We start from the raw sequence: 23,630 nt of genomic DNA, 5'->3' as shown, positions 1-23,630 counted from the left end.
ACTCACTTTGTAGACCAGGCTGGCCTCGAACTCAGAAATCCGCCTGCCTCTGCCTCCCGAGTGCTGGGATTAAAGGCGTGCGCCACCACGCCCGGCTCACAGTTTTCTTCTATTCCCACCTTCAACTGACCTTCCCGAAACTCTATCACCTCTGAATTTTCTGTGAGCACAGTGACAAGTCTCAGTGTTTGGTGTGCAGCAGTGACAGGAACACAGAGACGGTTGTCGAAGTTCTTGCCCTTAGGGGCTCAAGTGCGGAGGAGATGGTAAAATGTCAAAGAAGACAGACACATCAGGTCAAGAGGTTCTTGGAGTAACAAGTGAGTCATTTTATAAAGAGACAGGGTTAGGAAGAAGGGTGGGGCTCAGGGGTGCAGGTCAAGCTACTGTGAGGGTCATGATCCTGAAGATAAGGGGAAACCGCAGAAGAGCTTCAAGCAGCTGTGGAAGGTATTCACAAGGCCACCTGACCACATTTCACACCTACCACCATTGCACACTGGGATGAAAGTTCCCCTGTCACCCAGCCTCCCAGCACTCTATACACAGAGATTTTTAAAGGCTTTAAAATAAGTAATTGGCTTTTGAATTTAAAATAGCTACCCACACGTCTGCCTTCTGCCTATCACCTATTTAAATAATGACTACATTATGGAGAATTTTGTTCCCAAAAGACAGCATGGGGCCTTGTTTTAACAAGGACTATTTTCCTGGTTTTAGTTTTTGCTTTTTTTTTTTTACTGGCTATATTTGTAGTGAGCTTATAAAACATTTATTTGTAGTGTTTCCTATATGGTATTTTGTTAGCGGTATTAGTTCAAAAAAATAAAAATAATTAAACACCCGTGGAAGGAATTGCAAGGTAGCACTAGGTTCTGTAGCTGACGGAACACAATCTTCGCAATGCCAAACCTTTGAATAGTTTTTCCTTTGTGTTTTTTAAGTTAAGTTCTTGTGTTGAGAGTTGAAGTGCAGGCTTTGCGTATGATGAGCATGTACTCTGGTCCCTGAGATACACTACCAGTGATGTGTTTATAAAAAGATAAAGAGATATAAGATATGATCTATGGGGGTGTGGTGAGGTGTGGGGGAAGGGGGGGTCTCAGCGGGCCCATGCCAAGGCATCCTTTTACCCTGAGGGACCCTGAGGATGGTATAGTATAGAACAGAGTTTATTCAGGGCATGGGAAGGGGAGTTAAGAGGATAGTAGAGGCAGAGAAATGTGGAAAGAGAGAGTGGAGAAGTAGAGGTCGGCCATGACCACGTAAAGAGAGGGGGGAAGGGAATAGGAAAGGGAGGGGGGAAGGGAAGAGCCCAAGAGTAGAAGAGAGAAGCAAGCAGGAAGCAAGAGTAAGAGGTAAAGAGAGAGGAGGGGCAAGCAGCCCCTCTTATAGTGGGCCAGGCTTACCTGGCTATTGCCAGGTAACCATGGGGTGGAGTTTAGACAGAATGCTAACAACTAGTCCCTCCTATTTCTTAAAGGCAACTATAAAAATGTATTTTAAAGACTTACTTATTTTATGTATATGGATATTGTCTACATGTACATCTATTTACACCCTAGAAGAGGTCATCTGACCCCATGAGACTGCAGTAATTGATGGCTGTGAGCCACCATGTCGGGTCTGGAAACTAACCTCAGGACCTTTGAACAGGCAGCCAGTGTTCTTAACCACGGAGCCATCTCTCGAGCCCAATATCTTAAAAATCAAAAACAGATATTAAAGGAAAAACAAACAAACAAACCCCAACCTTCTTCCCGCACCAAAAAAAAAAAAAAAAAAAAAAAAAAAAAAAAAAACCAGCAAAGCCAAACAGTGTGAGGGGCTGAGGTGGGAAATGACATGAGCTTCATAAGAAAACCACAGACACTGTTCAGCCGTCAGCTCTGCCGACGTGAATACTACAGAGCCGTGTCTTCCGACTTCCGGCTGCATCCTCAGCTCATAGAACAGTGCTTGGCACAATGAAGAACTGAAGAGACTGTTGACGCCTGAAAACATGGACTCAATCTAGCTCAGGCCAGTGAGACTGCTTGGCAGGTGAAGGAGCTTGCTGCCAGTCAAGCCTGACAACTTCTGTCCCATCCTCCCCCACCCCACCCCACCCCACCCCACCCCCTCCCCCAGGAACACACAGGGTAGAAAAAGAGAACTAAAGCCAGGCGCAGAGGCTCAAGCACTCCGGCACTCCGACAAAGAGATATAAAGGAAGGGAACTCATTACTTGTAAAGAGATATAAAGGAAGGGAACTCATTACTTGTAAAGATTTCTTTGCCATGCTAGGTGAGAGTGGTGGCCTCGAGCCACCTTCTTTTCTCTCCTCTTTACAAAGATCTCCTGGAGCCAGGATGTAGTCCAGTTGGTCGGAGTGCCTTTCCAACATGCACAAAGCCCTGGCACCTCCTAAAGCAGGCAGAAAATCAGAAGCCTACAGCCCCAGCCTCTGAGGTGGAGGAAAAAGAACTTAAACTCCAAGGTCGTCCTCAGGCCATCTTGGACTAAATAAAATCATCTCTAAATAAAAACAGAGGGGTGGGGAAGGGGGAGAGACGGGGAGAGGGAGAGAGAGGGGATGGGAGGAAAGGTAGAGGGGGGGAGAGGGGGGAGGGAGGAGCGAGAGAGAGGAAGGGGTTTCTGTATTTACTACTGAAAGCATCCTACAAAGCATTTGCATAGAGACAAAACAAAAAATCCTTCTCCCTAATGAATGCTCACTGTGTGGATAGTGGTGACTGGGCCAGCTTTGTGCGGTTAGATGACAGTGACCTGCTACCGCTTAAGTCAGTCATTTCCTGTGAAATTCCTGATAGACCCACTTCCTGGCTTCCAATATCTCTTTTCAGAATCATAACTGGTTTGATGGCATTTCATCCACTGTGGAGGTTGGCGTAGAGATAAGGGGTGGATCTTGAGGGAGAGAGACAGACAGGGAATAGGAATCCCGTATGGAATTGGACAGCTTGGCTCCTGTCCCATGATCCTCAAAGTCTCTCTTGTAAGAGTGAAGCATGAGGTCAGGGCACACACCACAGTGATGGGGAAGTGACACATGACAGAAGGACATGCTCCGTCTCTCTTATTGTCACAGTGATTATGCAATGCACAGTGTCTTGGCCCAGTTGCTGGTCGCACTCCCAGGCCCTGAGAATGTCCACTGATGGGACATTATCCATGTCCACTGGCTGACTTAGAGAAGAGGAGCCAGACGAAGGCCTGTTAGTGGTGGGGACACAAGGAAGCTGGCACAGTAGTCTGTAGGGACTGGTGGTATTTAATTCCAAAAAGGATACCTTATGACTCTAATTAACACAGTGACCCTGACACCTGACAAGCTTCATGTGTTTGCAGTCTTCTGACACACACACATATGCACAGACACACACACACACACACGTCCTTGCTAACCTTATTTCACATACATACAGAATGCCTTATATGCTTGCTGCCTTCCAACACATGTACACACACACATACAAACACAGACACACACACACAGACACACACACACACATGTCCTTGTTAGTCTCATTTCCAGGTCAGACAGCTTACTTCCACAATCCTCCTCATTTCCCCTAATCCTCTGTCCTTTCTGGGGGAAGATTTCTTCCTGATAGGCAGCAAAGAAGAAAGTTATTCTTTCTTTTCCCTGCAGTAACAGAAACAGTCGAAACTTCAGGCTACTTCAGTCTAGGGCCAGATTCCAGCTTAACCTGGGACCAAGGCTCCATTCTCAAGCACGCGGAGATAAGGAAGACAAACCTAACATCTTGTACAAACTGTACAACAAAGACAATACCAGAGGCCACGAGCAGAATATTTCCATGTGTTCCAAACAGAAATTGGTCGGACTGGCAGGTCAGCCCAGCAAGTATAGGTGCCCACTGCCTGATAACAGAAACCCAGTGAAGTGAGTTCAATACATGGAAGGAGCTCCACAAAGCTATGTTCTGACCTCCATACATACATCATGGGCCTCCATACATACATCATCATAAGCTGACACACAATACAGTTTTTTTTAAAAAAAGAAATGGGTGGAACAGAGCTACTAAGGTACCATAATGAATGTCACTTACTCCTCCTCCTGGAATTCCCTCCTGGGAATCTTTGTGACCTGACATCTTTGTGATCTTGGTGGCATCTCTGAAATAAACTCTCATGGGACAGCCTATGTATCTGTTCCCAGCCACCAGGTCTGTCCACTTTCTGCCTCACGGGCAAGTTCTGTGATTACCCTTCTAGTTCAGCTATTAGGAATGCTGGATTATCAGAGATCTAAATATGTCTAACTGCTTTGAGTCCACTTTTGGATATGAAGATAGCCTCCAACAGCACTCAAAGGCAAGCCAAAGACAAGGCTGCCACTCCGAAAGAACCGGCAGCTATTTCAGAATGGCAAGCATAGGGCCATTCTTACCTTCAACTGACACAAGCCACACGGTGCAATACTGGAAACCAGTACACTGGGACATTCCCATGTAGCCCTCGCAACGTATGGGAAGCAGACTTTGAAAAGCAGCCTAGCAAGTATAGGTGCCCACTGCCTGATAACAGAAGCCTAGTGATGGGAGTTCAATACATGGAAAGAGCTCTACAAAGCCAGACTGACCAATATCTATTTGGAACACATAGAAATGTTCTGCTCATGGCCTCTGGTATTGTTTTTGTTGTACTATCATCTGCATACCCTGGCCTCGTTTCCACATTACCATAAACCATCAAAAAGACTTTCCCCTAGGTGAATCGGAAGCACAAGGCTGTAAACAGGAATTGCAAATAAGAAATGATGGAGCTGGGCATGGTGGCGCATCCCTTTAATCCCAGCACTCGGGAGGCAAAGGCAGGCGGATTTCTGAGTTTGAGGGCAGCCTGGTCTACAAAGTGAGTTCCAGGATAGCCAGGGCTATACAGAGAAACCCTGTCTCAAAACCCCGCCCCCACAAAAAAAGAAATGACAGTAACCTGAAAGGTGAGAATTCTACTGGGACGTTTCCAGCTATAAGTGCCCCCTGTGTGTCCATCTCTACTCTACTACCCTCTCCTCTAGGCGACAAAATCTTGGGGCTGGGTTTGTTCAACAGAGATTAACTGAGACATGAGTACCAGAGTGAATCAGAGCGCTGCCTTTGTGAACATCTAAAGAGATTTCCAGGGTGCTAGAAAGCAGCCCCGCCCACAATGTTGCATGAAATCTGGTCAACAATTAATTTTATATGTTCTAGAATGCCTTTTTTTAAAAAATCCATCTCCCAGCTTTGAGGGCTTCAGTCCTTATCATGTACTATATGACCAGTGTTAATTCCACAGCCGTGCCGAAAACCCAATACTCATCTAATACGGCAGCTTGTCCAGTCCCCGAGATATTCCTTAGGTCACTGCTTCTTGGATATTTATAAGACCACCAGGGTAGCACAAAACTGTCAGTAAAAGCATCCACAGTCGTCATTTTCAGGTACCTAAAAATTTTTTTTCCAAGTAATTTAAATGAATCAGTTCTCGGAACTCAGAGTTCTGAGCAACCGGACCCTTGAGATGAATGGACAAATAAATGCCCTTGCCACCCAGGCGGACAGAAGCTTTTGAGCCCTTGCACCAGTGTGGTGAAGGGAAAGAATGATTTCCACAAGCTGCCCTGACCTCTACACCCATTTGCAATCTACAAAGAAGGATGGAATAAGCAATTTAAAGAAGAATTGTCAATGACTATTTGACACTGACCTGGAATCCTATTGAGTGTCACCCAAAAATGTTCATCAGGGCTATAGGTATCTTTAGACCACTCTAAGAGAGCAATGGCCCTTTCGTCGTTCAGGATAAAGTTGACAAAGTCCCGGGTGAGGGCCACGTAGGCTGTGCCGAAGTAGATGATCAGTTGGTGTGGAGGTGGAGTCTTCAAAGTATTTGTTTTATGCATAAAATATCCGCTTTTGCCTTTGCGTTCCTGGTGTACGTACTTAGTCCGTACAACTATGTACGCAGGGGGCAGCACTCCCGGAGTGATGTTTTTCCCCTTAAATCTTTTCAGATGGTTAATTATTTCCTTGTTGGTTTTCAAAGGGAAGTCCTGCCCGCAGGTGTTGAGGACATATTTCCAGGGAATCTTGGAGGCCACCAGATCTTTCATGCAGTTCAGATCAGCCTGGAGCCGAGAGAAGCCACCATAGACCACCTGCTCCACCTTAGAGGCCAGGAAGGCATTGGGGAAACAGCTTAGTAACTGCCGCACCGTTTCTTTGAAGGTGTCTGTCGCCTTACTATCCACATGCACACAGTAGACGTTCTGGGGCATGTAAATGGCCCTGAAGAGCCTTTCAAAGGTATCGAAGTCTTTGTGGATCACCATGATGTAAGCCAGGGGAAAGGCAGCCTCTTCTTCCGAAAGGGGACTGGTAATATAGTGGCTCTGGATCCGGTACTGAGGACAGGAGGTTCTTTCTAAAGGATGTGGTGATGTGTCCCCCGTCATGAAGAACGTATGATTTTGCAAGCCGTAATCACAGACGGTGACAGACGTCCTTTCGCTGGAGCTGTTGAGCTGCTGGTAGAGGTTGGGCAGGCTTAGCTGGCTGTGATAAAAAACCACAAAAATCACCACGCTGAGCGCAGAGAAAGCGAAAACTTTCCCGCGTAGGCTCATTATTTAGGGTTCCAGGCGGGAAGAATTATCACCGGAGACTGAGAAGTGACCACAGTTCTGAAAGCCCAGGCACGAGAGGTGGACCTGGCTCCTCCAGATTCGCCGGCTTCTCCCGCACAGATGCGGGCTCTCGCTCCCCAGTTCTCAAGGCCTGGGTCTCCAGTACGTGGGAGTCTGGTCCATCCTCCGGGACTGACTGGAGTTTGGCAGCTTTCCCACAGCACATTCGCATCTGAAGCTTGAAGCTCCTAGGAGCCGAATCCCTGTGGGTAGGAGCTCAGCCCCGCCCAGATGAGGGAAACCTCTTCGTTTGCATACGAAAAGCTAGAGGTGCCTCCAGCAGGCTGCCTTCTGGAACAGAGCGACAGGACCTGGAGCGGACAGTCTCAAGCTTCAGCCCCACCCACCTCCCCTCCGTCCATCTAAACTGCTCTTTTCTCCTGCGTACACCCCTCATCTCCTACAAGAGGTGGGTCTGGTTTTGCCCCCACTTTGGGGAGAGTATAAGGCGAAAGCTCCTCGGTGTTTCTTTTCTTTCTTTCTCATTGTTTATTTTTTCATTTCAGTGTTATCTCCGCCCCTGGGCAGAGACATAGATACAGGGAAAAAGGCATTGCAACAGGTCTAAATAGATAATCAGCAGAAGGGGGGTGGGGGGACCTTTGTGGTGAAGTGTGCTGGATTAAATCATTCAGATATGATGTGCCTACTCAGACTATGAGAAGAGGGAACTAAGAATCAAATCATGGGACACCTGGCGAAGGTGATTTCTCATACTAGAGGGTCCGAGCTGAGAACACGTAAGAGAGTAAACACACCATTGTTAGCATGCTATGTCGAAATGTGATAACCACTGGTTTCCGTTTCACACAGAGCTTCAGATGTCTAGAACTGTCAACACAGTATTATTTGCAATATTTGAGCACCTAGCTACTGAGTCTCCTTTAACATTAAGATGCCATCAAATTTGTGGTCATTTTCTAAAACTTCTGGAATCTTCTAGTCCCCTTCCCACACACCCAACTCTCCCACTTCCGGGACTCTGAAGAAAGAACAAATGTTTCTGGACCGTTGTAAAATTCCTGGAAGTATCAGTCATTGTGACTCAGGGAAACCAGGAAGAGCAGGTCTGGTTACAAGGCTTGGAATTCTCTTAGCTTACCTGTGCACCCTGTGGCCAAACGGCTCACAGAGAATGCGGAGGGCTTTGGGGTGGGGGTGGGGGTAACCAAGGCTGGTCCCATGACTAGGTTTCTAGGCAGAACACACCACATCTGGAGACTTCAGCATCTGCGCCAGTCAGGAAAATGCTGGGTGCTTAAGAGGCTCCCTCCCTGCCCCATTTTGCCCTCTTCGCCCATCCATTGTATATTAGCAGCTAGCGTGAACCATCAAGATTGATTTGGAATCGTCAAGATGGGTTTGGAATGCTGCCAAACAGGGTCCTCCAAACTCGCCAAACACAATTTCTTTGATTTATAGGGGAGGAAAGCTGGGATGCCCTTTCATGGCCACTCAGTCCACGGTGCCCACATCAAGATGTGGGAACCGGTCTTCTCCATAACTCCTAAATTCAAACACGGAACAGGGAGAAATCCCTTGCCTCTGAAAACAACAGGCCTTCTCTCTGTGAGATGGCAGGTAAAAACACCTGGCTGCAACTCCTTTTTCACAAGGTTGTCCCCTGGATTAAATGAAAGTCCTCCTGCTCACCCCGTAGAAGGAAGCTGGCCACTGGCTGAGTGTGAATTCAGAAAGCACTGCCTTTGCTATTCTTTCTCCTCTTCTGAAAAAACAGCCTGTACTTCTGACCCTGCTAAGGAACGTGATCATTTGTTTTCCGCCCTTTTTATTTTCCCAGACAGGGTTTCTCTGTGTAGCCTGAGCTGTCCTGTAAACACACTCTGTAGATCAGTCTGGCTTTGAACTCAGAGATCCACCTGCCTCTCTCTGCCTCCCTAGTGCTGGGATTAAAGACTTGTGGTAGGGGATTAAGGAACTGAATAAGACTGTCTTCTAGAAGGGGCTCGACCTGGATACAAAGAGAAATGTGTACTATCATGTGATAAATCCAACCTGGGATTAAAAGTGCTCTTCACCAGTTGACAGGCTTGATTTCTGTTCTTTATAAAGTAAAAGAGAACATTTACCTTAAAGCTTTCAATTGGGCTATCTAATACCCAGGACTCACACCTTACTCCTAACAGGGTGTGGCAATACAAACCTGTAACCACAGCCCTAAAGAGGCTGAGAGAGGAAGATTGTAAATTCCAAGCTCTGGGCTAGCCCAGGCTAGAAATAAGATCCTTTCTCAGAAAACCAATCAAGCCGGGTATGGTGTTGAAAACCTTGCATCTCAGAACTCCAGAGGCAGAGGCAGGCAGATCCCTGTGAGTCTGAGGCCAGCCTGGTTCACTTAGAAAGTTGAAGGACTGTCGGGGCTGCATAGAGAAAGCTTGTCCCAAGCAAGCAAACACATACACATACATACATACACACACAAAAACAAAGCAACTCAACAAAACTCCTTTTCTTCCTTTATCATTGATCTACACACACACACACACACACACACACACACACACACACACACAGAGCTATATAAGGGGAATACCTGAATAGACCATTCTGACAGCTTCACTCCTTTATGTAAAATATACCAGGGCTGGTGAGATGGCTCAGCGGTTAAGAGCGCCAACTACTCTTCCAAAGGTCCTGAGTTCAAATTCCAGCAACCACATGGTGGCTTACAACCATCCGTAACGAAATTTGATGCCCTCTTCTGGAGTGTCCGAAGACAGCTACAGTGTACTTACATTTAATAAATAAATAAATTTGTGGGGTTTTTTGGGGGGGTTTTGGGGGGTTTTTTTGTTTTGTTTTTGGCTTTTTGAAAACAGGGTTTCTCTGTATAGCCCTGGCTGTTCTGGAACTCACTCTGTAGACCAGGCTGGCCTCGAACTCAGAAATCTGCCTGCCTCTGCCTCCCGAGTGCTGGGATTAAAGGCGTGCGTCACCAAGCCTGGCATAAATAAATATTTAAATATATATATATATACACACCTACCCTTGGGTAGGCTGTAGCTAACGGCAAAGAGGAAGTTAGAGTTCCAATTTTGTTCCTTTCCTTTGTCTCAACCTGATCTTACACAGGGAGTGCTGGCAGATGCCAAAGTAAAGTGAATTCAAGAATTTGGGGGTGGAGGTAGAGTGGAAGCCGGGGTGTTGCCACATGATTTATGGTTTAAAGCCATGGTAAACTCCCCAGCCCTGCACGCCAAACCAAAACCATAGCTCAGCAACCACTTCTGCAGTTTGCCCTGGCTTGTCTGCCCTAGTGCTGATGGACTGAGAGGAATCTGTGATATCTTTTTATTGGCTAGCCTAAGGAGGTTTGTTTTGCCTGGTCTCCATGGTAACAGAGCCGGCAATTTTTTTTTTTTTTTTTCTTCTTCTAGCAAATGTTTGGGAGAGCAGAGCTATTAACTTCCAATAAGGACATTATTTCTGCTCTATCCACTCTAGTTGGATATAACTACTGAAAACTGTCCTCAAGTGAACACTTTATATCCTGCTCTTTGTGGCTCAGGGTAACCTTTATGGTCACAAAGACACAGAAGGCTAACTGTGTGCATGGTCGGGTTCCCCACCAACAAAGGACTGAGCAATCATAGCCTGAGGTGGGACCCAAAGAACTTCTCATTAATCTTATGGGGAATTTAGTTAAGGAAGACAGAACAGGATTGGGATTCTGGGTGTGGCCCTTGGTTATAGAACCAAGGTAATGTTTATTTATTAACTGACGTAATATTTGTATATGCACGACACAGTATTGCTACTCAGTACATTTCCATGTTACATCATAAGATCTTACATTGCTCAATAGCCATCATTTCTCTGGTAGGAGCCCTCTCTCTCCTTGCTGGTGACTTTGAAGGGTAGACTTGTTTTTGATCATGGCTGCCCTACCGTTACCATACAACACAGGCACACTTTCCAGCCAGACTCTACCCTGGCACGGGTTGAATCCTGCGTGACCTTGTTCAAGATCACTCTATCCTGTTCTATACAGAAGGCTTCAGTTGCGCCTGACTAGCAACTTCTAACTCGTCCACGGAAAAGGTCAGAAAGTACGTGGGAAATGATCCAGCGAGCAAACCAGTAATCAGGAATTATGGGTAGCCCTGTGCTCCCCCGTGTACGTGGGTGTGAGAGAGCACAGGGCTGGTGGAGACAGGAAGGCAAGGCAGTGAGCTGGCAGATGCAACTACCACCCAGCCAAGGTGTGTTGACATCGGAGGAGGAGACAAAGAGAATCTTCACCACCTCCTCCACAGAGCAAGCAGCTCACACACACACACACACACACACACACACACACACACACACCAGCAACTAACACCACACAGAACTGGGGACCTTGTTGTATTGGAGCAGCTCAGGCACTTTCAAAACGTTATCAGATAATTAATAAATTTTAAAATCAAAGTACATACATGTGCATGCATGTATGTGCACACAGGCACACATACACACACACACACCTGTACTTGGTCCTCTAGATGGCAATTTTACCACATCCTACTTAGGCATCAAAACTCAGGCAGTGTTAAGTTTCTTTGGAAGTGGGCCTTATTAACTATAATATACCATCACAACAAACATCCTCAAAGCCAAGCAGGGGTGTAAGACTGGCTGATAGGCACCTATTATGAGCAACAGGCCCAAGAATGAAATAGGTTCAATTTCAAATTCACTTGCAATCATTTGTATTCCAAATAGCCACCCCGGCCCAGCTCAGAACCATCTTTTAATTTAAGCTGTTTATGTAAACCAACACTGGATTTGAATTCACCTACATAACCCAGGCTGCCTTTAAACTCAGCAATCTTCCTGACTCAGCCTCCTGAGACCTAAGATTACACTTGCGTCTAGCTTCCATGTCTCCTTCCAATGCCCATCTTGTTATTTGTTAAGACCAACACCTCAGCCGGGCAGTGGTGGCGCACAACTTTAATACCAGCACTTGGGAGGCAGAGGCAGGCAGATTTCAGAATTCGAGGCCAGCCTGGTCTACAGAGTGAGTTCCAGGATAGCCAGGGCTAACACAGAGAAACCCTGTCTCGAAAAACCAAAAATAAATAAATAAATAAATAAATAAAATAAAATAAAATAAAAGACCAACACCTCAAGTCTTTACAAAGACAGGGACATTCCTTGCTATGAAGGGACTTGGAAACCATGAAGCTCAATGCCTGCAGGTCTGGAGCAACACTAGATGTTCCTCTGAAAAGAGTCAGAGTACAAAGGCTAAAATAGAAATATAAACAAACACAGGATTCTGCACATTTTGTTTGAAAAATCAGCTCTCTTCTTTCCTGAGAAAACAACAGCAGATACTCCTGGGATCTACTCTTAAAATGTCACAGAGGCTTCAGCAGTGGCCTCTAGGGGACCATTGTGACTTTCCTGGACTGTGGTGGCAGCCTGGGGACAGGCCGTAGGGATCATGAAGGCAAAGGTGAAGACAAGGAATGGATTCCCGTCACCAAGCTGGGATGCTTAGTCCCAAAGATGTGAAGAACAAGTCCCTGGAGGGGACCAGTCTTTTCTCGCTGCCCATCAGGGAGTCTTAACATTCTTGGCTTTTTCCGGTAGGCACCCCTCAAGGGAGAGGTTTGAAGAAGAGGCTGGAGTGGAAGCAAACTCATACTAGCCATTAAACTAGGTTCGAGACTTTGTCACCATTGGAAACTAAAGTGATCATGGTGGTCTGGGGGTTAAATACTCTACCTTGGCCAAGATCTCCACTGATCCTGTGCAGACAGGCTGCTAAGATGACAAGATCATTAAGTCCCATCCCATCCTATGACAGGTGACAGACCTCTGGGCTGCTTCTTCTCCCCCTCATCTTCTGTATCCAAGAAGCTGATGCTGATGGCTGGTTTTACCACTGTGGCAGGGCTGTACTGATACCTGGGTGACTTCACCAAGGACATTTTTGATGCTATCTCCAAGACATAGATAGCCAACTGACCCCTGACCTCTGGAAAGACGACCATCCTGCGGTCATCAAGTCTCCCTTTCAGGAATTCATTGACCATCTTCTGAAGCCTACCAGAGGCCCTGTGTGCAGGGCCTAGGACCCACATATGTTTTTGTTGCTGCTGCTCTTTTGTTTCTAAGACAGAGTCTCCTGCATCCCAGGTTGGCCTTGAACTCACTAAGTAGCCAAGGATGTGTTTCTATTTCTGATCCGTTTGCCTATATCTTCTAAGGGCTAGGAATACAGTCATGAGCCAACCTTGCCTGGGCAAGTACTCTACCAACTGAGCTATATTCCCAGGACCTCTCTAGAGTCTTAAATAAGAAAAATCAAGGTGGCACACGCCTTTAATCCCAGCACTTGGAAGGCAGAGACAGGCAGATTTCTTAGTTCGAGGCTAGCCTGGTCTACAAAGTGAGTTCCAGGACAGCCAGGGCTATACAGAGAAACACTGTCTCAAAAAAAAAAAAAAAAAAAGAAACCAAAAAAATTCTAGTGAGTTAAACTTGTTTTTAACTACTACCACCACCACCACCACCCCACAATACTGAAATATATCTAATAATTTTTTTGTGGGGTGCTGAGCAACGAACCGCAGCATGCTAGGGAAACAGCCTACCACTGAGCTCCTCCTCAGCCCTGCTGTATTTTTTAACTAATCATTTTTGTGCTTAAGAGAGTAAAGCTTGGGCTGAAGAGATGGCTCAGCAGTTAAAAGCACTGACTGCTCTTCCAGAGGTCCTGAGTTCAATTCCCAGCAACCACATGGTGGCTCACAACCATCTGTAATGAGATCCGATGCCCTCTTCCAGTGTGTCTGAAGACAGCTAGCTACAGTGTAGTCATATAAATAAAAAAAATAAGTATTTAAAGGAGAGAGGGGGAGGGAGAGAGGGAGAGGCTTGTGTCATCTAGAAAACTCACAATTGTGACCAAACATTTTCTTCAAAAAATTCTAGGCAAATATGCCCATCATATTGTATCAGTCAGCAAAGTTCTTTCTAAAAGGACCAGGGAGTAAATGTTTTAAGCTTGTGGATAACTCATTCATTCATTTATTCATTCATTCTCTTGGTGTCGCTCCACACTGATGCTTGTAGCACAAATGTGACTAAGTCACACTGCGACTGTTTTGCAGCAAAGCTGGAGGGGGGACACTAAAATCCTAAAGTAACATAACTTCATGCCACGAAGCAGTCTGTCTGTCTGTTCTTTCGATGCTGCTCTCAACTGGTCGAAAATCAAACCAGGACTGGAGAGACGGCTCAGTGGTCAAGAGCACGGGCTGTTTGGGTAGAAGATATAGATTCTATTCCCAGCACCCACATGACAGCTCAAAACTCTCTGTAACCTCAGTTGTAAGCAATCTAATGCCCTCTTCTGGCCTCCACAGGTAGCAGGCGCATATGTGATGTACAGACATACATGTAACCGAAACACTCATACATGTAACATTTGGGGGGGGGGGGGTCCGAGACAGGGTTTCTCTGTGTAGCCCTGGCTATCCTGGAACTCACTTTATAGACCAGGCTGGCCTCGAACTCAGAAATCCGCCTGTCTCTGCCTCCCGAGTGCTGGGATTAAAGGCGTGTGCCACCACCGCCCAGCTATTCATAACATTTTTAAAAATTATAATTTCTTAAAGAAAAAAAAATAAACCCTGAAGTCAGGCCCAGCCTTTAGTCCCAGTACTCAGGAGGCAGAGGTAGGCGGCAGATCTCTGAGTTCAAGGACGGCCTGGTCTACAGAGTGAGTTCCAGGACGGTCAGGGTTACACAGAGAAACTTTGTCTTAAAACAACAACAATAACAACAACAACAACAGAAGAAGGAATCAGAAATGGAAGAGAAGGGGCTGGAGAGATGGCTCAGTGGTTAAGAGCACCGACTACTGCTCTTCCAGAGGTCCTGAGTTCAATTCTCAGCAACCACATGGTGGCTCACAACCATCTGTAATGGGATTCAATGCTTTCTTCTGGTATGTCTGAAGATAACTACAGTGTACCCCTATAAAAAAAATAAATACAAAAGAAAAGGAAGGAAGGAAGGAAGGAAGAAAGAAAGAAAGAAAGAAAGAAAGAAAGAAAGAAAGAAAGAGAAGAAACAGTAAACAGTACAGAAAGAAAGAAAGAAAGAAAGAAAGAGAAGAAACAGTAAACAGTACAGAAAGAAAGAAAGAAAGAAAGAAAGAAAGAAAGAAAGAAAGAAAGAAAGAAAGAAAGAAAGAAAGAAGAGGAAACAGTAAACAGTACTGACCCAAGTCAGAGGAAGGCCACAGGCTATCTCAGGCTGATTCCTGCCCTCTGTTTTTTTTATTTTACTCTCGTAGGCTGCATACTGCCACTTGAATGCCGCTGACATCCACTGTTAGCATCTACATCTTTCCCCCAGCACGAAGGCACAAGGTGCTGGAAACCTTGATCATCCTTACATAACCAGAGGGAAGCCCATTTGACAGCGTACAGTGCTGACTGGATGAACAGTTTTGACAAGTAACTGACGCTTTTAACCTCAAGTTCCTCCTCTGTAGGATGCAGATAGCAGAGGCCGCCGTGTGCGTGGTGGGGATTAAATTGGCCCGTGTGCACAGAAGCACTTGCATATGCCCTCCCTGGTTTCTAAGGGGGTGACAGAAAGACTCAAGAGTGGACATGTTTGTTTGGCTAGCCCTGGACGTATCAGCGCAGAGTCCAATGCTACCATTATGCTTGATGTCCCTGTCTGCCTTGGTTTCCTTTTTAGTTCTTCTAAAGATGGAAATATTAAAAACATAGTTGGGAGCCGGGCATAGTGGCACCTTTAATCCTAACACTCAGGAGCAGGTGGATTTCTGAGTTCGAGGCCAGCCTGGCCTACAAAATGAGTTCCAGGACAGCCAGGGCTATACAGAGAAACCCTGTCTGGAAAAAAAAAAAAAACAAAAAACAAAACAAAAAACTATTAAAAAAACAAAACAAAACAAAACAAAACAAAACAAAACAAAACAAAAAAACAACAGTAGGATGGGCTTGGAGAGATGGCTCAGTAGTGGTTGAGAGCACTCACTGCTTTTCCAAGGGACCCAGGTTCTATTCCCAGTGCCCATATGGTAACTCAGAACCAAGGGGTTAACGGCCTCTTCTGGTACCACGTATGAGGTACAGATAGCACCTCTGCAAGCAAAACACACATACATATGCATCTTTCATAATACGATTAGTCTTATAGGCCTCTTACAAGATTGAAATAGGCTAGCATGGTGCAGTGACACATCTGTGTATCCTGATATCCTGAGAACATTCGCTGCCCTCAATGTGCCTTAGTTTCTCTACTATTAAATTTAATTGGGCTGCGGGGCGTATATTTTTTGAGACAGGATCTCTTTTGGCCTAGTCTGGACTTGGACTTTACTATGTTGTAGAGGCTGGCCCTGAACTCGTGATTCTCTTGATTGGCCCCTCCTCCCACCAATTACAAGAGCTGTGTGCCTGCATGGCTCAGCTAAGGCTTCCAATTTCAAAGGCAAAGGGTCTAGAACAATAATGGCATCGGTGTGAGAATCCACCTGGGTCTTCTCCCTCTATAATCCAGCCTGCCTAACTTGCTCTTTCTGAAGCACTTTTCTGCTTCCTTAGGCAGCCCTGCTGGGTAGCTGTGATTGCTCCTTTTGCCAGCTGTAACTCTACCTAAGCAAAAAACAAACCCAGCAGAGAACAGAAAACCTCAACCCTACGTTTTATAAGTGTCTATTTAGTTCCATTTCAAAGAACGGCATAAGTAACTATTTGTCTTTTGAAACAACCTTTATCTGCGCTCTGCCAGCTCCTTTGGGAGAAAACAACAACCAAAAGTTGCAGACCCATGAGACAAGTCTCCCCAGCTCTATCTAGGTCTAAATCTGCGTGCTCTTTGGGTCTCTTCTCACATCAGCTACTTCCAACTGGTTCCCAGACCCCCAGACGGAAGGTCCAGTTAATTGGGTTTGTTGGTTTGTTTGTTTTACAGTACTGCTACTGGGAACCGAATCTCTGTCTCCCACAAGCTAAGCATGAAGTCTCCACCAAGCTCCAACCGGACTGGGAGACGAGACATTTTACAACATAGCTGCTGCCAGAAGCCTGTATCTCCAGGATCCCATTGTCTGCACATCTCCAAATAAATGGAAACACAACAAGACAGCTGGTGGCTTTTGCTCAACTTCTAACTTTAATAACCCTATGAAATTTCTGACGTGGTTTTTAGTTTACCCAATCCACAACAGAAAAAAGCCATTTGCTTGAGTTTAGACAGTTTATTAGGACAGAGTTCTTGGGCAAATCTCCAAATTCGGACATTTCTTTTGCTCCCTGGGAAAATTATAGCTGACACAAACTTGCCTGCAAGATACGTCCTTCCTGTACAAGCATAGTATCTGATTCCCTGCTGATCAAACCGGCTTTCCTTTCAAGGTGCCAGTCCAGGGAACAGAGATTATTTAAAAATTATTGTCATAATGTATTTTTTCTTTTCTCTCTTTTTTCCTTTCTCTCTTTTCTTCTTCTTTTCTTTTCTTTCTCTCTTTCTATTTTTTTGTAAATATGAGCATTTACTCAGTTTCAAAGTTGCTATACTTGAAGTCACTAATGTTTAAAATGAACGTAACTAGCCAGAAATCTTATTTTGCCTAAGACAGTGAAACTGTGCCTGCAGCACCATTTGCGTATTCCCTCAGAATTTGTTCTTCAAGTGTCTGGAAGCTAGCCTATCTGTACTGACAGGAGTTGCTGAGCTACACGAGAAAACCTTTCTGACCAGCCAGTGAGGCACAGAGCAGTTATCACAAAAGGCATCGCTGAAGAAAACAGAGATATCCAAGGTGCTGAGTCTGGCCTGAAACTATGTAGCTAAGGATGACCTTGAACTTCGGGTCTCTACCTGCTGAGAGCTAGGATTGCATGTACCAGTATATACAGTACTGGAGATCAAACCCAGGGAGTTGTGCATCTCCTAGCAACTGAACTACATTTTCATTCTAATTTTTGATTTCAACATGCCTTGGAAAGAGATGGGTGAGTGGAAATGGGTCAAAGAGATTCAGGGTAACCAGGTATCCCTGTTTGTCTTTGTCCTTGACTGAGGTAGTTCCCAAAACATGAGGTGTTCGGTGCTAAGCCTCGCAAATCCTAGGCAACCCAGGAAGAACTAGTCACTCTGGGTACCACTGGCTCCATCCGCTCCCAGAGTGAGAGTCATTACTGAAGGGTCTTACTGATTATTAAATGGCTAGTAATTGATCAGCATGAAAGAGAAAGAAAGCCTCAAGCAAGGCTGTCCAAAGAACCCAACCGACACTGGGTCTACAGCACGCAGCAAGTCTGTGTGCCCCTTCTTCACATTTCTCCAAACCAGTGAGGTGTGGGGCAGAGTGACTAACATTCCCAGGATAGGCTCCCAGTGAACCAAGAAGAGTGTGCCTAAACCAAGCCAACTAACTATAAATTCCTTCCCTCGTAGACATGATGTTTTATTCACAAATGATGGGAAAACTAAAAAGATGGCAATTCTCATAAATGATACCATATTCATACTCCCTCTTGCTCCAGTACATGTGAATTAGAGGTCTTGCTATGTTGTATACAGCACTAATCTAAAAGGGAGAGGGGATGATTTTATGAATGGGAATGTTATTCTAAGATGATCAGGAAGTGGTAAGAGGCTCAAAAAAAAAAAAAAAAAAAAAGAAAAAATCAGTTTATGGGACAGACTAATCAACCATTCATTTTGTCTCTCTGGCTCAGAATTTGCTGCGTTAGGTTTGGAATACATGCATTCTGTGGCTCCCTTGGGCTTGGAATCCATCATCAATCCCACTTCCAGCATACAAAAGAGGCTGTTTTCATAGGGAAGTTGTAATGGGAAGCTTGGCTTAGATTGAGGGGTTGCCAGCGGAAGTCCAAAAAAAGTTGTCCGAATAGAGATAAACCAAAAAGGCCGTGAAGTGGTGCATAGAGCAGTCAGCTCTGGAACCAACTGTGTGGGAGAACAAAAGCCAATCCGGGAGCAGGGAGCCCCTTCCTGGTCCTGCAGGGTCTGGGGAAGGCAACTGCTAGGTGGGAAACCAGAGAAAAGCTGGGGTTCGAGGTAGAGGTCTTCCTTCTACAGAACCCCAAAGACGGGGAAGGATCTCAGACTTGGATGGAGTACAATTTAATGAAGGACGAGTTAGGTGAAGACTGGGGTGCAGAAAGATGGCTACGGAGGAGGTCAAACAGGAGGTGGAGAGAGGGAGAGAGAGAGAGAGAGAGAGAGAGAGAGAGAGAGAGAGAGAGAGAGAGAGAGAGAGAAGAGATAGGCTGACCTTTGCCCAAAGCTAAAACCATTACATCAACCTGACCCTCCAACTCTCTTGGGAAAGAACCTCGCTGTCTCCTCCCGTATCTTCACAGTTAAATTTTGATCTTTTCCAATCGAAGCTGAAGAGGAAGATCATTCGGAATGGAGGTTGTAGAAGAGCAAGGTTCAGGGCACAGACATCCATCTCACAAACCCCATCCTCCTCTTTCCTAGGATCGAGGCATTGTAGGGACACGCAAGGTCGACGTGGCTGGAAACAGCTTTCTGCCACTCGTGGCTTGGGCCTGAAACAGCCTAAGAAAAGAACCACACACTTTGTGTGCGGCAAGAGGGATCTCTGACTAGTTCTGTTGTGGAGAATCACATTAAAGGTGTGGTTTTTATGTCAGGTAAAAGCCTGACGAAGTGAATTTGACCTCAGTTCCATCCCTGGAACCTGCGTGAAAAGCGTGCAGTTGTGAACTCCTGGAATCCCAGTGCTGCTTGGGTGGGGAAAGAAGGCACACTCGAGACTCAGCCAGAAGCCTTCGGATCAGAATAGGAAGCAAAGAAGCCTTGAGTGATTGAAGACCTCTGAGACCCAACATCCTACATTAAATTGGCAAAGCCATTACACATATGGACCAGGCAGGCTCAAGGGGAACGAGAAAGCTTTCCTGAGTAGTCTGGGCAACCATAGATGAGCGTGTATGCAAAGACTAACCAAAGCAGCTTCCTCCTCTAGGATGTTTACGGAGTGCTTCCCTACAGAGGCCTCCTGTGGAGACTAACCGAGCCTCAAGCCCCATAAACGTGCTGAGGTTCTCTACAGCAAGGGTTAGAAAACCACACCTGATCCCAGCTCAACGAGCGCATGCACGCACACGCACGCACGCACGCACGCACGCACGCACGGGTCCTTTCTTCATTGCCTCTCGGGCCCCAGCCAGGGTTCCAGGACCCAAGCTGCACGGTGAACAGCAGGCACAGCCTCAAGTATGCAGCACAGAAGAATATTCCAGAGAGACCCTGCCTCCACAAAGTGGAAGGTCACAATTGCCTCCCAACAGGTTTTCCTATGACCTTCATACATACACCATTTTGCTTCAGTTACTGTTTCCTAAGGCTAAAAAATTGTCTGCTGCGTTACTCCATATTAAAGGCAGGGGCATACAAAAATGGTAGCAATTGTTGGACATTCTAAGAACCACCAAAAGCTCCTTTCGCACATTCCTGAACCAGGTTCTTTGGAGTTCCCCCACCCTGTCTTCAATGATTCAATGACCAACACCCTACCCCCACATTCCCACAGTTGCCACATTCTCCCCATGCACATGATCCATGCACGTATAAAGCCCGCTATCACAGACAGCCTGGCCTGTTGCTGCCTTCACCCACATTCATAGTCAGCCATTTTTGCATACCCTACCCCCCAATAAACCTCTTGCCATAATATCTGTTTTGTGATTTTTTTTTAAAGCGGCATTCTTTTTGACATAAAACCCTTCATTAGTGCCTTTGGCCCAACTTCTGGCTCACCAATTGCTCTGCCCTCCATCCACCACTGGCACTCAGTAACTGATCCCTCTCAGTTGTTGTAGACATACCCCTGAGCCCAAAAAGGCTCCGTTGAGCATCTGGTACCCGCTTTGGTACTCTTAGAGATGGAGGTACCCCCAGCCACAGTCTTTAAGGCTATGGTTCACTGTCCCCACGCCTGACCCTTTCCCTTGGGTGACACTTAATTCCTCAGCTTGGTTTTTTTACCTTTTGGGCTCACTCCAAAACCCTGGTCCCAGGTACCCAGTCTCCTCTGGCTATTTGCCCTGACCCCTGTGGAGTTCAGTGATAACCCATTGAATGGCGTGTGTCTTCCTCAGGCCCTTCCTGAGTCCTGGGAACACCTTTGACTACAGTGACATTCCCCTTCCGCCATCCAGGAAAACAGTGTCTTCCATACCGTCTGATCCCCTTTAGGATCCTCCTAGCCTCCAGCCTCTCCACCCAGCTCCTGCCCTGAAGGGGCCCCACATGTGTTTGCTTTTACAATCAAATTTGGCCTCAAGTCTCTCTTAGATAGCCAATCCAAATTGTCTCCCAGTGTCACCCTATATCACAATATTATTTGGGACCTTTAAAAATACCAGTCCCCCAAGCTCCCAACCCCATCTCTGAAATACTTCTTTTTGACACAAAACCCTTTCAGAAAGGTCATTTCTTACATTTCACAATAGTTTAACACCATGAAAAAGAGCAACTTTATAACCTAGATGTGTTCTTCAAAGCATTAGCCTTTGATTTCCTACTGACTGCTCATTTTTGCTTCTCCAGTGCACAATATGGCTTAGGAGGTATTAAGGACACTGTGTTAGCTACTTCTCTACTGCCACAATAAACCCTGGGACAAAGACAACTTCCAGAAGGCAGGGCTTATTTAGAGTTTACAATCCCAGAGGGATCCAAATCCATTTTCCTCACAAACAGAGGAGGAAGTAAGGCTCTGAGCGTATGTGCATTGTTCAACAAGGGCACAGCCATGTCAGGAACTAATGGTCTCAGCCTCACAGGAGTGGCAAAGCCTTCCCCAGATGAGGGGAGAGAGATGGCCAAGGCTTTCTCTCCAGTCAAGAGCAAATGTTGCTAGTGTGTATGGAAAATATTCACTGCATATTTCTCTCCTCAGATGGTTACTGCTTGAAGACCGATCCCGTCCAGAGACTACTCTGCCAAGATGAGCTAAAGCTGTCTCCTAGTTCAACTATATATAATAATGCTGCCTCCTTGTTTATCTCCATTAATAACCCTATCTGTATGCAAAAACCCCGTATCCCTGTTCAGCTGTATACAGTAAACAGACTGCGTTTTGGGGGTGCTATGGCTTTTTCTCTTAGAGAGTCCAGACCACCCACATGGCTCAATAAGTCGTGACAACTTCCAGAAACATTTAGAATCAACAAATGCTTTTCTCAGAGATATGCCTTGTTAGAAGCATATCCAGGGTATTATTAGACTATTCTGAAGGGGAACACAGGCCAGAGGCCATCTGGGTGGATCTGAAGGCAGTCAGTCTGCTTATGAGGATGGGAGGGCCTGAGGTAAGGGCAGCAGTTATGAGAACCCAGAACTCACTAGATATCCTTCACAGATGGATGGACGCACAGAACGTGCTGGTTAGATGGGAGGAAGGGAACAGGAAGTCCTGGCCATAAAAAGCATGGACTACCATGAACAATGGTTGGGACTCAAGAAATGAGTTTGTGAGGGGGAGGCAGATGGGAGGGACAATCTGCCAAGTCGGTGTGAGTAGGAGATGGGAAACGGGCACCCCCAAAGCAAGGAGAGATGTAGGGCAGGGGCAAGCGAGCTTTGCATGGTTTTAGGGATGTGCTGCAGTGTCAAGATCACTGAGATGTAAGGGACAGTGAGAGCCAAACGGGAAACCGAGAACAGGTTAGTGAAATGTCCTCCAGCCTCTGTTCCCTTCATTCCAGTTCCCCTGAGAACAGTTGTGCTAAACTCAGCTGGTATCCCAGAGTCCTTTCAAATATCGGGGATGAAGAATACCCAAAGGACAGAATTTATCCATTTCTGTGCACATTTCCCAAGGAGGGATTAGCCAAACCATGAACTCTGACACATTTGGCAGCATGACAGTCAGGTCATGCTCTTGCAGTTGTAGCTCAGTCTCATGACAAATTTGCAATTCAAAAACAGCTAGTGTCTGTCTTTCTCTTTGATAGATTTAATTCTACGTAATTTCTGTTTTTAATTTTATGTGTATGGATGCTTTGCCTACAGGGATGTCTGTGCATCATCTGCATGCCCGGGGCCAGGGAGGCCAGAAGAGAGCATTGGATTCTCTGGAGTCACAGACTGTTGTGAACTACCACGTAGGTGCTGGGAACAGAACCTCGGTCCTCTGACCCTGGGTCCTAGCAGCCAGTGCTCTTAACTGCTGAGCCATCTCTGTCCAGCACTTTTATCCCATCTGCCTTCTTAAGTAAAAACAGTTACTAGGAAAAGAAAAAAAAAGCTGTAGTAACAACTCCAGAAGAAGGATCCTACATAGTGCCTTGTGGATAATGCATTGGATTGCATGGAAAAAGATAAAAGAATTTTCCCATGGCATTGGCAGTGGCTAGCTGCTCTATACATTCAGTGAATAGAATCGTTAGAGCAGTTTATACATCTTCACGGGGGTCAGCTGAGAGGTCAGGTGACAAAGTCAGCTGCATTACTGGAAAACAGTCATGTTAACACTCCTACTCCCTTTAGGACAATCCCTTGGGGATGTGTCATACTAAGATGACATGCAGTCTCTCTACCATTCCAAGACAGACAAATTCCCCTTTAATCTTGCTCCAGATGTCCGCTTCTCCTAATGAGCAACAGATGAAGAAGCTGGCTAGAGTCGAGGCTCTTAGACCTACACTGGGCTTTAACATTAGCACAGCCTCAGGACCAGACCACAGCAGAGTGATAAGCAGAATCCTTGCTTTTCTCTGGACCCCAGACTCATAGAGTGCATTGCAGGACAAGCTGGGATGATCCCCAGCACTTAAGTTTACGTAAAATCGGGGCGTGGACACAAACCTGTAATGCTAGTACTTGGAAAGCCGAGAAGGGGGGGGGCATGAGTCTGAGGCTAGCCTA

At 46.0% G+C, this 23,630-nt stretch overlaps 1 protein-coding gene across 3 annotated transcripts in view; it reads right to left on the bottom strand.

Moving 5' to 3' along the window:
* LOC110307912 (N-acetyllactosaminide beta-1,6-N-acetylglucosaminyl-transferase) overlaps positions 1-23,630 on the bottom strand; it is a 102,062-nt gene that overhangs the window by 35,752 nt on the left and 42,680 nt on the right. Inside the window, exon 1 of one of the 3 annotated variants that reach the window (XM_021180179.2) lies at positions 5,723-6,940. The exons of the other annotated variants lie outside the window; for them this stretch is intronic. Coding sequence (XP_021035838.1) covers positions 5,723-6,641 — 919 coding nt within the window. The 5' untranslated portion in view covers positions 6,642-6,940. Of the gene's footprint in view, positions 1-5,722; positions 6,941-23,630 lie in introns of those variants that run through there. 3 annotated transcript variants of the gene reach the window in all.

This window comes from Mus caroli, chromosome 13, assembly GCF_900094665.2.
Source record: "Mus caroli chromosome 13, CAROLI_EIJ_v1.1, whole genome shotgun sequence".
In the NCBI taxonomy this organism is placed as follows: Eukaryota; Metazoa; Chordata; class Mammalia; order Rodentia; family Muridae; genus Mus; species Mus caroli.
This window is presented reverse-complemented; position numbering and strand designations above follow the sequence as displayed.